We start from the raw sequence: 18312 nt of genomic DNA, 5'->3' as shown, positions 1-18312 counted from the left end.
AAAAAAAAGTTTTCCACAGTGGAGATCTGGAACAAACTGGATAAAATAATAATGTGTGCAAAAAACTCTACATGAATTTAAGAGTAAACTAGACTGTGCAAGATACAAAGATGGGACACAATGAGCATAGCTCCCATTCCCGTAAGATACACACATATACCAAAGGCTTTTTTCCCCCCCCTTATAAGGGAGGTAGCCAAAAAACAAAGGCATAAAAACCACTCCCACCCATTCCATCCCCATCTCACTCCACTCCCTCTTATCTTGGCACCTCCTGGATGATACAAATAGGTAAATACAATCTCCTCTTAGCATCCATTCTCAGATGTCTATTTCTCATTACACAATTTAATACCCCAATGCATTTACTCCTTTCAATCTACATTCTACCTCCACTCCTCCCTTTCCTGCCACATTTGCACCCAAGTATCTAAACTATCTACTTCCTCTAGTCTTTCAGTCTTTCTCCCTTAATACTCACCTCCAACTTGCTGCCACATTCTCCCCTTGTACATCTCATGACTTTACTTTTGCCAACATTTATCTTTAACTTCCTTCTTTTGCACACCTTCCCAGGCTCTGTCACTAACTTCCTTAATCCCTCTTCTAATCCTACCACAAGCACAGTGTCATCAGCAAACAACAACTGACTTATCTCCTACTTTTCTCCATTTTCTTTAACCATCTCCAATCCCCGACCCATTACCCTTGTGTTTACCTCTCGCACCACCCCATTCATGTATAAATTGAACAGCTAATGTGACATAACAAATCCCTAGTGAAGTCCCACCTTTACCTCAAACCACTCACTCTCTCCAATTCCGATTCTAACAAAAGCTCTACTACTTTCGTAAAAACTCTTGACTGCTCTTAACAGCTTTTCTCCTATCCATATACAGGGGTCCCTCAAATAACGCGAATTCGAAAAACATGGATTCAATCATACGCGGATTTTATTTCAAAACCATCTCAAATGTAGAGAACCGTTTTAAAATTCGCGCCAAGTCGGGCATGCATACGCACACACGCGATAACATCGTAAACAATTTTACCACCCTAACCTGTTGAAGTGTAATGTTTCTTTCATATGGAACACAACTAATAAGTCTGATAATGACTGCACTTGTCGTGTCTTAATTTCTCTTATGAGGTTCTTGTTACTGGCGGTGGTGGTTTGGGAGATCAAAAACAGACATATACACGCTTACACACGTGTAGACACGCACACGTAGACACGTGTTAGACAACCAGTGTATGTTGTGAATGCGCGTGCATATACACACAAATACGAACACAGACGCATGCACGTACATGCTTACTTGTACATGTTAACACAGACGCATACATGCACGCACGCACGCCCACACATACATACGCCACATACACACATATATACATATGCCACACACACACACAATGTGTATACGCCACATACACACACATGTATATACACCACATACACATATGCATATACGCCACATACACATGTATACAGGTACACCTCACCTTACGTCGTTAATTGGTTCCAGGAGACACGACGTAAGTCGAAAAACGACGTAAGTCGAATTTGCTTACAAGTAGGCTAGGTAGGCCTGGTGTAGCCTAGGCTAAACTGCCAATAGCCATTTTTCAGTACTCTATTTTACTTTTGATTGCATTTTTTATTAAACAAGGTTAATAAAAATCTATTTTAAGTTTCCAAACAGAACATTTATTTATCATTTTGTAATAAAGTATAAAAAAGTACCTGTACTTATTCATCAATACGTACAATTTGCTGTACTTTATGAATGCATTGTCAATTACATACGGTAAAAAAAAAAAAAAAAAAAAAAAAAACTAGTTTAAGCTTACAATCATTTTGTAATAAGTGAAAAATATAATAAAGTATTTTTAATTTACCAATGCAGTACATACATTATGTCGATGTTTACGCGTTGCTATTTCGCGGTGCTGTACTCTATGAATGCATTGTCAATAACATACGGTAAAACAAAACAAAAAAACAAAGAAATAAAAACTATTTCAAGCTTACATATAATCATATTGTAATAAGTGAAAAACTTTAATGTATTTTCAGTTTACCAAAACAGTAGATACAATATGTTGATGTTTACGTTGTAGACGTAGATGGCTGGGGATTGTCGACATCAACATCAGCTGATTCTCGTCGTTCGACGCGTAAAAACTGGTCAAGAGTGCCTTGAACCGTCTTCTTGTTCTTTTCTTCAAGGATTAGATTATAAGGAGCAAAAGCTTCATAACAAGCTCCCATTATCTTGGAAAAGCGTTGAGCATTTGGATCCATATCCTCAAACATAGCAAGACCTTTTTCGATGTGCGCAAATGCTTCCTCCATTTTCTTAATGGTGAAGTGGCGGGGCTCAGATTCATCCTCCTCCTCCTCTTCTTCTTTCTTTTGTTGCTCCTGAAGTTGCATCAAATCCTTGTTTGTCAGTAACTCCTTGTCTTTTTCAAATAAATCTGTGAAATCCTCTTCCTCCAAATTCATATCGGCTCTTTGCTCATTGTAACCAAATCTTTGTTGACAACAACAGTATCGAAGCCCTTTAAACTCGTGCTCAAATTGCGGGCAAAGCTTTTCCCATACACCATTCATAGCAGTGCTCTGAAGATCATTCCATGCTGCTGCTACATTCTGTAAAGCTTTGTAGATGTCACATCCCTTCCAAAAGTCGCAAAGTGTGATAGACTCGTCCATTTGAATTGCAGCTATTGCTTGCCGTAGCGTACGCTTCATATAACAACATTTGAAGATAGCAATTATCCCCTGATCCATTGGCTGGAGAATAGACGTAGTGTTTGGGGGGAGGTATATGACGGTAATGTTGGGGTGAAAATCTGCGATGTTTTGTGGGTGGCCAGGAGCATTATCTAAGATAAGTAAAACCTTAAAAGGAATCCCCTTCTCCTTACAATACTTCTCTGCTGCTGGGACAAAATTATTGAAAAACCAATCTTCGAAAATAACAACAGTGACCCAAGCTTTTGAGTTAGCCATCCATATAACAGGGAGAGATGCTTTGGGTATATTCTTCAGGGCACAGGGGTTGTGTGCATGATAAACAAACAGAGGCTTTAATTTAAAATCTCCTGCACAGTTACCTCCCAACATTATGGTCACACGTTCTTTTGAGACCTTGTAACCTGGAATCGTTTTCTCTTCCTTGGAAACAAATGAACGATCTGGTAATTTCTTCCAATATAATCCTGTTTCGTCTACGTTGAAAATTTGCTCAGGAAGAAACCCGTTTTCTTCGATGATTTTCTTCAGTGTAGCAGGAAATTCCGCTGCTGCTTGTTCATCAGCTGATGCGATTTCACCTTGTCTTTTAAGGAAGTGATAATTTCTCCTGTTTTTATATCTCGTAAACCATCCAGGACTTGCTTTGAAATCTACATTTTTCTCATCTGGATATTTTTCCTTTAGGTCCTCAAACAAAGACGACGCTTTTTCCTGAATGAGCTCTTAACTAAGATTCGCATTCTGACGATTCCTCCTATCAACCCAAATCGAAAGAAGATTTTCCATTTCTTCAAATATCTTGCCTCTTTTCTTGTTGATGACAGTGTTCTTTATCAATGGGGCTTCAGATGTGACATGTGTTAAAATCTTGTCTTTATTATGCATAATTGTAGATACAGTTTTTCAACTTACTCCAAAAGATCTTGCAATCGATACAACTTTTTCACCATTACCATGACATTTTATCATCGCCATTTTATCCTCCAGTGAAATAGCATGATGCTTAGCACTTTCACTAGGACTTTTTTTAGGAGGCATGGGGGCAAATATTACAGTTACAAGTGGATGTTAATGAGAAAATCTACAAAACTTCAGTAAACAGATGAGAATCCAAAACAATTGCGGGAATCGAGACGCTTATGGTAAATACGTATTGGAAGTACCGTTGTGATTTCATGTTCTAGTGGACTAGGCCATACTACTTTATGGTATATATTTTAGCAGTTACTGAATCTTTATATAATTTTACATGCTTTTATTCTTATTTATTGTAACATGAATTGCTTGAAACGCTTGAAACGTTTTTTGGTGTTTATGCGATTCCATTATTGGCTGACGGACGTAAAGTCAAGTAAAACAACAACTTGAATTTTTTTCCATATTTTTGAAAACCGACGTATCTTCGAAAACGACGTAAGTCGAGGTGTGCCTGTATACGCACAAACACATACATACGCCATATACATACACCACATACACGCACATGCACGCACACACACACACACACATATGGTTCTCAGTATTTAATATGGAAAGTCAGCATACGCGGATTTGGTCATACACGGTAATTTCAGGAACCTAACCCCCGCGTTATTTGAGGGACTCCTGTATCTGTAATATCTCCCAGTGCCTTCCTGACTACCCTGTCATAAGCCTTTTCTAAATCCATAAAGGCCCAAAAAACATCCTTACCTTTTCCTAAAGCTTCCTCACATATCTGCCTTGCCACAAAAATCTGATCCATGCAACCCCTGCCTGTCCAAAACCAACACTGCTCCTCACCAATTACTCCCTCTGTTCCTCTCCTAATCCTTTCAATCAAATACACACATTATAGAATATAGTTACTACTGTTATGCTTTTTCTTTCACCATGAATAAATATAACCACAGAAAACGAGATCAAACCTGTTCAAAGAATATGGGGATCACTCAGCTACTACAAAATAAACAATCAGGACACTGACACTGGCATCCTCATATACCCACTTGCTCCTCATGATGCCTTCATAAGCACCATCATATCTTAAGGGTTTAGAAAGTTATTGGTAGAGTTTGGGAAGGTGTACAAGGAGAAAGTTAAAGGTAGTAATAAGGTGATGAGATGTACAAGGGGTGAGGATGGCAACAATTTGGAAGCGAGTATTGAAGGAGATATGCTGGAGGAAGTGGATACCTTTAGATATTTGGTGTTGCATGTGGTGGGAAAGGGAAGAGTAGAAGTGGAGGTAGACTGTAGACTGAAAGAAGTAAGTGCCTTGGGGGATTAAAGTGTAATGAGAAATGGACATTTGGGAATGGATGCTAAGAGGAGATTGTATGAAAGGGTGGTTGTGCCAATAACAATGTATGGGGCAGACATGGAACATCAGAGAAGAAGAGCTTAAGTGTGTCTGAGACGAAATGTCTGAGAAGTATGGTAGGGGTTACAAGTTTGGATAGAGTGAGAAACAAGATGAGGAGGAAAAGGGTGGAAAAGGAGATGGGAGATAGGGTTGATGAAATAGTATTGGGATGGTTTGACACATGGAAATAATGAGTGAAGAAAGATTAGTAAAAGAAATGTGGAAGGTAAAGATGGATGGAGTGAACATGAGGGGATGACTGAAGACGAGATGGATGGATGGGGTAAAGGTGGCATTGAGCAAGAGGGAATGTCTTTTGAGGAAGGAAGGTAAAAGTCAGAAGATAGGGGTGAGTGGAGAATGGTTGTGTATGGATTACTCTGTGATGCATGGAGGGGAGTGGGTGGGGGATACAGGGGGTTAATGAGTGGTTATGAATGAATGATATTTTGACGCAGCCCACTCTTCAATGTTACTGCGTGAGGGGATGGAGGAGAGTTCCTGATTGAGTGTGGCAGCCTTGCTGTGTATGTGCTGTGTCTTGCTGCATTGCTTCTGACCCAGGGTGATGGGTGGGATGTAGGGATGACCTGTCATCCAGGAGGAGCCAAGATGAGAGGGAGGGAGGGATGGTGAATAGGATTGGAATGGGTGGTGAAGAAATTGATGGCAGTGGAATTATGGCTTTTGACTTTGGTTACCTCCCTTGTAAGTGGGAAAAAGCCCTTGGTATATGTATGTACTATTCTTTTTCTTTAAAATACATCAACCTGCTTCTGTATCCTTGTTTGCACTGTTGACTTTCCATTGATTTGTAGTATGCAGGATTTCCTGAAAAGGAAAACAAAATATGATTAATTCAAACTGATATTCATAGTAGGCTTGTTAAAGTTGCCAGGTTTTAGTTCCAATATCAGTCTCGAAGACTCTCCTCAGAACGTCAGCCAAGGCAAGCCTCAATCCCCCACCGTGGTACACAGCCTCACGGCAGTAACCTCCCCAGTAAACAGCTTAAGCTCACAGGCCCGGGCGGGGTTCGATCTGCTTCCCTTGTGAATACGAGGCCAGTGCGCTACTGCTGCACTAGCCAAGAGGCTAGTATTTAGTATTAGTTCTATGTTGCTCCAGTTCAGCAATTCAAGAGTTCTGTCTGATAAATCAATTCCCAATTCCAAACATATGATCTTGTTGTTCACAGTTTCAGTGGATTTCACCTGGACAGTTTGTTTTCCCTTTCATCTTAGCACCTTGTGGATACAGGGCCTTCTCTGCCTCCCACCCACTGCCTGGGTCAGAAGCAGAGTAGCAAGACATCATCTCCACAGGAGGGTGCAACAGCCAAAGCTGGTCTACCCTGACTCCTTCATTACATGGTGGTCCTCCCTCATTGTCCACTCGCAAGAAATTAGGGAAGACAAGGAGTAATCTGTTTAAGTCATGTCAATATATTCATCATTGACAACCACTGCCCACTCACACCTGTCTCTTGCCCTCTCCCTTTCCAGGTAGCAAAATAGAGGAATAATAGTAAACAGTGGCTTAGTATTCCTCTGTGAGCGAGTTTAAATTTCCAAAAGTATGAGAGAATGATTTGTGACTCTGGTCCCCCTAAGGGTGTTACTAAAATACTTAAGGTACTGATTGTATACAATTTGCAAAGAGGAGAGGAATAGTTCCTGGATGTCAGCTCGTGTGGAACAATTTAGAAGAAAAATATATTAAATTGGTCAAATATTGGGTTCAATTTGGAGACTGATTTGCAGGCAATTGTCACAGATCCCATCTTGAGCTTGTTTTACTTGGAACCCATGGCCCAAAACATAGTTGAGAGGTTTTTATGAGTAGTTTGAAGATTGTAATTAGAATTTCATTATGTTGTATGAAGCCCAAGGTCACAATGAATTCTAATATATTTATTTTCTTGTTCATTTTCATCTTTGATGCATGGGCTGAAGGTTTTATAAGTATCATATGTGAGACCTAGAATTCTGTGGTACCTTTCTAATGGAAAGATTTAGCCTTTTAATTTCACTTTATTTCATTTATTTATCATTATCATTATTTTCTTAATCCATGGTTTTCTGGAGTAAACATACATATATACAAAGTTAAAAAAATGCATTTTTTTTTCTGATACATAGCTGAAAAACAAATGTGAAAATGAATGGTTCAATTAATTTGTACAATTTTCTACATCAATTAATTTTAAATGATCATTTATATAATATTCATTCTTAATCCTTTTCCTGCAAGAGATTTGGGGCACATCTTGGAGAGCAGTTTGATTAAAAAACACCTTCCATTACTGAATGGTATTGTGAACATAAAACACGGAATGAATGGGTATTTCTTCATCCTAAAAAAGGTAGTGCTAAGATGAGAGTGAGGGTGGAGGGGTGTGGAGTGTATTCAGGGATGGAATGGGTGGGAATGATTTTATGCCTTTTCCTTTTTGGCTACCTCCCTTGTAAGGGGGAAAAACCCTTGGTATATGTATGTATGATGTATGTAAAAATGGTAGTGAATGGCTGCAATATTCTCTATTACATTTTATAAAACATATCCATTAAACCATACAACCCTGTCTATATTTACATGATAGTCAAAATTATGGAAAATGTTAACATATGATGACTATCCACTTTACCTTTAGCTTTTGTTTTTAAAGATGACCTATAAACAAGTTTCATGAGGTTCCAGTTTCACATCCAGTTCACTTGCTTCCCACAACTTCTTAGCAAATCCTCGATGACTAGCCAGATCAGAACATTTTGTCTCCTGCAAAGATATTTATTTTTGTCAAAGCATTTATTTAACTGTAAAGGAAAGAAGCAGTGCTCATGTGGTTTCAACTTTTCTTCATTAATCAAACACGACTTTAAATTTGTTTATGGGTTTATATTAGACTGTCTTCTTTAGGCTATTCCATGAAGTGATGTATATGTACCACTTTTTTTTATTGACATCCTTTAAGCATATAGTTTTTCAATCTTTCCCATGACGTTGTAATATCTTCCCATTACAAACCAAGAGATTTCTGTCATTTTTGTCCACTCTTTTCACTGATCTGAACACTACAATAATGTCACCTCTATTTTACCTCTTAATTGTGGAAAGTGCAATACTTACCTTTCCTCGAGTTGTTTGTTTGCCAGGTGGTGATCAATTTGGTTGCTACTTTGTTTCTTTCAATCCTACTTATATTCATTATTTTGTGCAAAGATCACACCAATATTACTTAATCTAATATGAGGTGAATTAGTGCTTAGTAAGTTCTAATATAGGCAATTTCTTAAGCAATTTTTCCTTCACCTTTCTAATTTTGAAGATCACATTCACCACCCTCTTCCGACTCCCCGTCTACATCTCCATTACATGTGTATCTTTCACTCTTTCCTGTTTACAAGTGAAAATGGCACCACCTTTGTATGTTGCCAGTAGACCTCTCTCAAGGAGCAGATTGTTGCCTAAGTCTATACATTATTCTCCAGCTCACTCTGCACCCAAGCCTACTTGAATGGACTAGAACAATGGCTTAGAAATAACAGAATAGCAGCTTCACCCTAGAAGTCAACAGTAACACGGCTCAATTGAGACAACCAACACTGCTCAATCTTGATAACCATGAGAGAGAGAGAGAGAGAGAGAGAGAGAGAGAGAGAAAGAGAGAGAGAGCAAGAGAGAGAGAGGAGAGAGAGAGAGGAGAGAGAGAGGGAGAGAGAGAGAGAGAGCAAGAGAGAGAGGAGAGAGAGAGAGAGAGAGAGAGAGAGAGAGAGAGAGAGAGAGAGAGAGCAAGAGAGAGGTGTAGATAGCAAGAGAGAGCAAGAGAGATTGAAAGCAAAAGAGATAGAGAGCAAGAGAGAGCAAGAGAGAGCAAGAGAGAGCAAGAGAGAGCAAGAGAGAGCAAGAGAGAGCAAGAGAGAGCAAGAGAGAGCAGGAGGGGGAGAGAGAGAGAGAGAGAGGGCGAGAGAGAGAGAGAGCAAGAGAGAGAGAGAGCAAGAGAGAGAGAGAGAGCAAGAGAGAGAGAGAGAGCAAGAGAGAGAGCAAGAGAGAGAGAGAGAGAGAGCAAGAGAGAGAGAGAGAGAGAGAGAGAGAGAGAGAGAGAGAGAGAGAGAGAGAGAGAGGGCAAGAGAAAGAGAGCAAGAGAGAGAGAGGACAAGAGAAAGAGAGCAAGAGAGAGAGAGGACAAGAGAAAGAGAGCAAGAGAGAGAGAGAAAGAGAGCAAGAGAGAGAGAGAGAGCAAGAGAGAGAGAGAGAGAGCAAGAGAGAGAGAGGAGAGAGCAAGAGAGAGAGCAAGAGAGAGAGAGGAGAGAGCAAGAGAGAGAGAGAGCAAGAGAGCAAGAGAGAGAGAGAGAGAGCAAGAGAGAGGAGAGAGGAGAGAGCAAGAGAGAGAGGAGAGAGGAGAGAGCAAGAGATGAGAAGAGAGAGAGGAGGAGGAGAGAGGAGAGAGCAAGAGAGAGGAGAGAGGAGAGAGCAAGAGAGAGGAGAGAGGAGAGAGCAAGAGAGAGGAGAGAGGAGAGAGCAAGAGAGAGGAGAGAGGAGAGAGCAAGAGAGAGGAGAGAGGAGAGAGCAAGAGAGAGGAGAGAGGAGAGAGCAAGAGAGAGATAGGAGAGAGCAAGAGAGAGATAGGAGAGAGCAAGAGAGAGGAGAGAGCAAGAGAGAGCAAGACAGAGAGAAAGAGAAAGAGCAAGAGACAGAGAGAGAAAGAGAAAGAGCAAGAGACAGAGGGAGAAAGAGAGCAAGAGACAGAGAGAGAGAGAGACAGAGAGAAAGAGAAAGGTAGAGACAGATAGGCAGAGAGAGAGAGATAGAGGGAGAAAGACAGAGGGAGAGAGAGATAGAGGGAGAAAGACAGAGGGAGAGAGAGAATAGAGGCAGTGCAATGTAGTTCAGTTCAAAGCTTTAAGATTTGTTTAGATAAGTATCTAAGCAAGATGCTGTAATGCCTGCCATTTATTTTATATTATCTATTTGTTTGTTATTATTTGTCTGTTCATTATTTCCTTGATTATCATTTATTATTTATCTGTCAATTTACTATTTATCTATTTTATTATTCAATTTTACCTATTTATTTATTTATGGTACTTATTATTTATATTACTATAATTTTTATTTGTTAATCTATTTATTCATCATTATTATATATATATTTTTTGCACCCAACCTAGTTATGGACCAAGGCATTTACGAGCTTCTCTCAATCTACATTCTACCTCTACCTCCACTCCTCCCTTTCCTGCCAAATTCACACCCAAGTATCTAAAGCTATTCACTTCCTCCAGTCTCTCTCCTTTAATAATCACTTCCAATTTGCTTCCATCCTCTCCCCTTGTTAATCTCATCACTTTATATCTACCAGTGTTTATCTTTAACTTCCTTCTTTCGCACACCTTCCCAAACTCTGTCATCAACTTCCTTAATCCCTCCTCTGATCCTGCTACAAGAGCACTGTTGTCAGCAAACATTTTTCTCCATTTTCTTTAACCATCTCTAATCCCTGGCCCCTTACCCTTGCATTACCTCTCACACCACCCCATCCATGTACAAGTTGAACAGCCAAGGTGACATAAGACATCCCTGGTGAAGTCCCATCCTTACCTCAAACCACTCACTCTCTTCATTTCTAATTCTAGCATAGGCTCTACTACTCTTGTAAAAACTCTTGACTGCTCTTAACAGCTTTCCTCCTATCCCACAGTGCCTTCCTATCTACACTGTCATAAGCCTTTTCCAAATCAATAAAGGCCCAAAAAACGTCCCTACATTTTTCCTAAAGTTTTTTCAATTACCTGCCAACCACAAATATCTGATTCACGCAACTTCTACCTGTCCTAAACCCATACTGTTTCTCACCAAATACTCCCTCTTTTCCTCTACTAATCCTCTCAATTAAAACCCTCCCATAAGCCTTCCCAACTACACTCAACAAACTGGTCCCTCTCAAACTACTACACTTACATTTGTCCCCTTTTCCCTTGTAAAGCGGAACTATACAGGCATTCTTCCAGCATTCTATCCTCTTTCAGACAAACATTTAACAACCTCACCTGCCATTTCACCATCACTGTACCTCCCTTTTTTTGACACTGCATGAGATTCATCCAACCCAGGTGCCTTACCTCTCATCATTTTACTAACTGCTTTCACTTTATCTTTCCTTATTTCTCCTCTATTTTTCTCATTCATCACTGTCATTTTCTTAGTGCTTCCCACTACAACTACCGTATATACTCGTCTATAGGTCGAAATCTTAAGGAATTTTTTTTAGGTCAAAACCTAGGGGTCGATCTATACCCAAGTAATTTGTTAGGTTGAAATCCAGACATGACAAGAAAGGCTAGGAAGAACTCTTACCTTTTCTTTAGGTTCAGAAATCAAAATATTTATCTACTAGTTACTACCAGTAAACAATGGGGACATAAAATACACGGTACGTACCAAAACATGTGAAATTCCTTCTAGATACGGTAACCCCATACTGTGGTTTTACCCGTTTGTTAAAATTCTTAGCACAGGCAAGCTTATTATATCATGTATACTATTATAGTACCCATAGTTGTTTAAAAAATAATAAAATGCTGTGATATTCTCAAATTTAGGTATTTTTTTTAGTTTCGACCATGGGCGCAATATAGCAATAGAAAATTAATTATTAATTTTGTAAATTAAAATGTATTAACGTAATATGCAATTTTGTGGGCGGAAGTGAAAATAAAAAATACCTTGCTACAAGCAAATATGCTAATGAACGAAGTTAGTATCATAGGATCGGGATGCCATCTTGTCGTCTGTCAATTGACGGCCTCAGTACTTCCGACAGTACCTCGCCAGGTACATTTTCTTGAAGGAATGTTATGGAGCAGAGATACATGCATTCCTTCAAACTGCAAGAACTTTGTATACCACGCAAGCTGAGAGAGTGGTTGAAAAGCCTGCCAACGTCTCTCACGACGACGACAAAGAGGACTAGCCGGATGACATTTAATTTGCAGGTAATGATTTATTAAACACAGGTTAGGTTAGGTTAGGTTAGGTTAGGTTAGGTTAATTTAGGTTAGACAAATTTATCATCCTTTCATTTCTTCGACGTCGGCATCATAACAAACATGGCATACCATTCGTCTGACACGACTTCGTTACTTACGAAATCTGTTTTAGCACCTTTGTTTTTTATTTCCGCTCACAAAATTGCATATTACGTTGATACATTATAATTTACAAAATTAATAATTAATTCTTTATTGCTATATTGTGCCCATGGTCGAAACTAAAAATTTACCCAAATTTAGCTTTCTATATAGTATATATTATTGTTACCATTACCAAAACAATGCATGGATCTCACCATCATGAAAACAAACTGTTCAGTATTGCCAACTTGTTACTGTTACAGTGACACATGGTATAATCCTAAACATTTTAACTAAAATCCACCAAAATCATTTTCCTTGCTGTCGTCATCTTCACCACCAAACAGTTCCTCCCACTCGCTTCTGTGTAGAGTATCATCATACAGATAAACTTTATCAGCCATAGGAACATCAACATCATCTTCCTCCTCCACATTATCATTAGCCTGATCATCCGCACAGTTGAGATTACAAGACTACTCTGAGACACTGTTGGTTAAAATTGTTTCTAACGAAACACGCCTAGCCAGTTTATTCCGTATACCATACATTACTTGGTAACCTGTTCAAGTTTTTCACTCTGCTGAAATGGCAACTTCAGTGAAACTTATTAAATATTAAAACCAGTGAACTTGAAAAAAACAAACCAAAATACATCAGAATTAATGAAGTGAAAAAAACAATAAATTGCTATACCAGTCAAGCCATGTCACTTCAAAGCATTTAGACAGTGGAATGCTCACAGCACCAAAACAAAAACAAGCCACTCGACCTGTACGTGAGGTATATGGAAAATTCCAGATTTTTTGGCCAAAATGGGGGGCCGACCTTAACACGAGATCGACCTATAGACGAGTATATACGGTGCCTTTCCCTCCCTTTCCTCCTTCACATTTAGCAACTCCCTAAAATACTCTGCCCATCTTCCTCTTACTGCAGTCTCTTCCATTATCATCTCTCCATCTGCACCTTTTACCTTTTCTTCTCTACATGATTTGCCTCCTCTTCCTCTCTTAATTTTTCCAAAATATCTTTTTATTACTTCCAAAATTTTCTGTCTTACTCTTGCCCCATTTCACATCTGTTCTCCTCTTTGCCTCCTTTATTTTATGCTTTACTTCTCTTTTTTTGTACATCTCGTGTGATTCTCTCATTCTATTTTGCAACCAATCCTTTAATGCTCCTTTCTTTTCTTCTACAACCTTCTTTGCTTCCTCATCTCACCACTCACTACCTTTCCTTTATTTCTTCCCATCCTCCTTGTTCCACACACCATCTTTGCACATCTTGTCACTCCCTCCTTAAAACATTTCCATTCCTCCTCCACTCCTAGTTCTACTCTATTCTTCACTCCCTCCCACTCTTCTCTCAGCTTCTTCTTGTACTACTGCTCCTTTTCTTTCTCATTTCAGCAGTTAACTTTAAGCAACTCTTACCTTCTGTCCTTTTCCTCTTTCTCCATCTATCCTCCACTTTTAACTTACCTTCTGCCAAAAAATTATCTGATATTCCCTCACTCTCTCCCTTTAGAACATGTACATCCAAAACCCTTCCTACTTTCCTCCTTGTTACCACTATATAGTCCATTAAAGCCCTATCACCCTTCCATCCACCACCCTCTCCTATGTGTACTTATGCTTGACTGTCTTCCTAAACACTGTATTTGCTATCAACTTGTTTTAATATCACAATATACAATTTTTTCTAAATTTTATATATCACAATTCATTACAATAATTCATGTGTATATCTTAACATTCATGTTAATGTGATCATGTTTTTATTGTTATTTTAGCATGAGCAGAGGAGGGATTGAGAAAGTTAGTGACAGAGTTTGAGAAGGTGTGTGAAAGAAGGAAGCTAAAGATAAATGTGGGCAAAAGTAAGGTGATGAGATGTACAAGGGGGGAGAGTGACAGCAGGCTGGAAGTGAGCATTAAGGGAAAGAGACTGGAGGAAGTGGATAGTTTTAGATACTTGGGTGCAAATGTGGCAGGAAAGGGAGGAGTGGGGGTGGAGGCAGAATGTAGATTGAGAGAAGAGAGTGGATTAAAAAGTGTAATGAGAAATAGACATCTGGGAATGGATGCTAAGAGGTTATATGAAGGAGTGATTGTGCCAACAGCACTGTACGGGGCAGAAACACGGGACATAAGAGAGGAAGAGAGGAGGAGTTTGAATGAGTTCGAGATGAAATGTCTTAGAAGTATGATAGGGGATACTAGGTTAGATTGAGTGACAAATGAGGAGGTGAGGAGGAGAACAAGGGTGTAATGGGAGTTGGGAGATAGGGTTGATGAAAGAGTATTAGGATGGTTTGGATACATGGAAAGAATGAGTGAAGAAAGATTAGTAAAAGAGGTGTGGAAGGCAGAGGTGGAAGGAGTGAATATGAGGGGGCGTCCTAGGATGAGATGGATGGATGGGGTGAAAGGGGCATTACAAAAGAGAGGAATGTCTGTTGAGGAAGGACGGGAGAGGACAGAAGATAGGGGTGAATGGAGAGGGGTTGTGTATAGATGATGCTGTGATGCATGAGGGGGAGTGGATGGGGGGGGGGTGAGGAAGTATGTACGAGAAATTTGACACAGCCCAAATGGATTTCTCCCCGTCTTCTCCTTTTCTGCATGAGGGGATGGAATTTATGAAGTGGCCTTGCTGTGGATGTGCTGTGTCTTGTGACACTGCTTCTGACCCAGAGCAGTGGACAGGATGCAGGGATGACCCGTCATCCAGGAGGTGCCAAGATGAGAAGGAGGGAGGAGGGTGAAGGGGAGTGGAATATGTAGAGGATTGAATGGGTGGGACTGGCTATGCCTTTTTCTTTTTGGTTACCCCCTGTGTAAGGGGGAAAAAGCCTTTGGTATATGTATGTAATATTTTTACTGTAGCTACGTTTTTTCGAGTAAGTCGACCAAAGTTGAATTTGATACATTTTACATATATATACAGTATACATGGAAGGGGCTTTGTATACACAGTATACAGAAAGGGGCTTTGTATACACAGTATACAGAAAGGGGCTTTGTATACACAGTATACAGAAAGGGGCTTTGTATACACAGTATACAGAAAGGGGCTTTGTATACACAGTATACAGAAAGGGGCTTTGTATACACAGTATACAGAAAGGGGCTTTGTATACACAGTATACAGAAAGGGGCTTTGTATACACAGTATACAGAAAGGGGCTTTGTATACACAGTATACAGAAAGGGGCTTTGTATACACCAGTATACAGAAAGGGGCTTTGTATACACAGTATACAGAAAGGGGCTTTGTATACACAGTATACAGAAAGGGGCTTTGTATACACAGTATACAGAAAGGGGCTTTGTATACACAGTATACAGAAAGGGGCTTTGTATACACAGTATACAGAAAGGGGCTTTGTATACACAGTATACAGAAAGGGGCTTTGTATACACAGTATACAGAAAGGGGCTTTGTACACACTATATACAGAAAAAGGCTTTGAGCAAGAGGGTAATGTCTATTGAGCAAAGAAGGCAGAAGGCAGGAGATAGAGGCGAAAGGAGAATGGCTGTGTATAGGTGATACTTTGATACAAGGGAAAGGATAGGTGGTTGTGGGGAGTGGTCGTGTGTGAATCCTATTTTGATGCAGCCCAAAGGGTTTCTCTTGTCTTTTCTATTTTCTGCATGAGGAGACAGAGGAGGGGGGTCAGCAATTAAGTGATGTGGTTGTGTATATTTATGCAGTTGAGATTCTTTTAACTACTTCCATACGATGACGCCTACGCAGGCGTCATGAGGAGCAAGTGGGTACGCGATGATGCCGACGTCGGCGTCTTGATTATATTTATTGTAGTCCTACCTACGTAACCTCCATTCTCTCTAAACTGGCTTCATCACATTTTCTATGGTTATCAAAATTCACGGGTGAAAGAGAACGAATGATTGAGCACTGACTTTACTTTTTATGCGATTATTATGATGCAACACCCCACGTCACGCAGCTAATGCTGCCAGACGTGCGATGTGCCCTGGAGTGAAGAGGTTAACAGCTGACCAGGCTGACATGTTCCCCCCTCAACCCTTTGCCCATACCCATGAGTGACATATGTATTGACAATTATAGTTAAGGTGTTTAGTATTCGTTTTCAACTTCATAACTTACCTTACAGTCTTTGTAGTATTTTCCAGAGTGACCTTCGATAGACTCATCCACAGCAGCAAATATTGTTGTCTGAGCTCCTTCCTTCTCACTCTTTTGGGAAAAAAATCATATGTGAAATTAAGCTCTTGTCTTTTAGTACTTCCTCCCTCTGACTTAGTAATACTCTTTGCAGATTTTGGTCTGGCTTGTGTCAGATGACCTTGGAAGAACTGGAGTCTTAAACAGACCATATTTGTCATGCATCTACCCAGACAAAGTAACTTATATTTACCAGTGAATGAGTGAAAAAATATTAATAAAAAGGGTGTGGAAGCCAGAGGTGGAGGTAATGAACATGAGAGGGTGACCAAGGATGAGATGAATGGATGGGGTAAAAGGAACATTGGGAAAGAGGGGGATGTATGTTGAGGAAGGGAGAGGACAGAAGATCGGAGTGAGTGGAGAATGGTTGTGTATGGATGATGCTGTGATGCATGGAAGGGAGCAGGTAGAGGATAGGGTGGTAAGGAAGTATGCTTGAATGATATTTTGATGAAGCCTGAAGGGATTTCTCTCCATCTTCTCTTTTTCTGCACGAGTGCATGGAGAGGGAGGGTCACCAATTTAATTAAATTTAATGAAACGGCCTTGGTGTGGATGCGCTGTGCCTTGCATCACTGCTTCTGACCCTGAGCAGTGTGCGAGATGCAGGGACGACCCATCATCCAGGAAGTACCAAGATAAGAGGAAGGGAAGAGGGTGGAGGGGAGTGGAGTATGTTAGTGATGGAATGGGTGGAAGTGGTTTTTATGCCTTTGTTTTTTGGCAACCTCCCTTATAAGGGGAAAAAAGCCTTTGATATATGTATATTATTTCAAAATATACATACACACTACCAAAGGATTTTTCCGCCCTTACAAGGAAGGTAGCCAAAAAACAAAGGCATAAAATCCACTCCCACCCATTCCATCCCCATATAATCCACTCCACTCACCCCCCTCACTACTTCATCTTGGTTCCTCCATGATAACGGGTCATTCCTGCATCTTGTCCACTGCCCTGGGTAAGAAGCACTGTCGCAAGACAAAGCACGTCCACAGCAAGGTCGCTTCATTTAATCACCGACCGCCCTTCTCTGTCCCCTCATGCAGAAAAGGAGAAGACAGGGAGAAATCCCTTCGGGCTGCATCAAATCATTTTTTCACATATACTCCCTCACCCCCCATCCCCCACCCACTCCACCTCATGCATCAAAGCATCATCCATACACAACCTTTTTCCAGTCATCCTTATCTTGTCTTCTCCTGTCCTTCCTCAACAGTCATTTCTTTCTTTCCTAATGCCCCTTTTACCCCATCCATCCATCTCATCCTTGTTTGCCCCCTCATGTTCACTCCTTCTACCTCTGCCATCCACATCCCCTTTTACTAATCTTTCTTCACTCATTTTTTTCAATGTGTCCAAACCATCACAATATTCTTTCATCAACCTGTATCTCTCAACTCCCTTTCCAACACCACTCTCTTCCTCACCTTGTTTCTCACTCTATCCTAGTAACCCTTACCATATTTCTCAGGCATTTCATCTCGCACACATTTAAACTCTTCCTCTATGTTCCATGTTTCTGCTCCATATAGTGCTGTTGGCACAATCACTCCTTCATACAATCTCCTCTTCGTATCCATTCCCAAATGTTTATTTCTCATTACACTTTTTAACCTCCCAAGGCATTTACTTGCTTCTCTCAATCTACATTCTACCCCCACCTCCACTCCTTCCTTTCCCATCACATTTGCACCCAAGTATCTAAAGCTATCCACTTCTTCCAGTCTCTCTCCCTTAATACTCACTTCCAACTTGCTGCCATCATCTCACCTTATACATCTCATCACCTTACTTTTACCCACATTCATCTTCAACTTCCTTCTTTTGCATATCTTCCCAAAATC

General features: G+C 40.2%; 1 protein-coding gene across 5 annotated transcripts in view; it reads right to left on the bottom strand.

The window, feature by feature from the left end:
- Nucleotides 1–4480: 4480 nt before the first annotated feature.
- Nucleotides 4481–18312, bottom strand: part of LOC143028286 (retinol dehydrogenase 12-like) — a 48531-nt gene continuing 34699 nt past the window's right edge. For all 5 annotated transcript variants that reach the window (XM_076190150.1, XM_076190152.1, XM_076190153.1 and 2 more), the window contains 3 exons: nucleotides 16385–16474; nucleotides 7759–7889; nucleotides 4481–5942 (listed from right to left, as the gene is read on the bottom strand). In XM_076190150.1, coding sequence (XP_076046265.1) covers nucleotides 7785–7889; nucleotides 16385–16474 — 195 coding nt within the window. In that variant the 3' untranslated portion in view covers nucleotides 4481–5942; nucleotides 7759–7784. The remainder of the gene's footprint in view (nucleotides 5943–7758; nucleotides 7890–16384; nucleotides 16475–18312) is intronic.

This window comes from Oratosquilla oratoria, chromosome 9 (genome assembly GCF_046742065.1).
Source record: "Oratosquilla oratoria isolate Oo_2021 chromosome 9, ASM4674206v1, whole genome shotgun sequence".
Taxonomy (NCBI): Eukaryota; Metazoa; Arthropoda; class Malacostraca; order Stomatopoda; family Squillidae; genus Oratosquilla; species Oratosquilla oratoria.
This window is presented reverse-complemented; position numbering and strand designations above follow the sequence as displayed.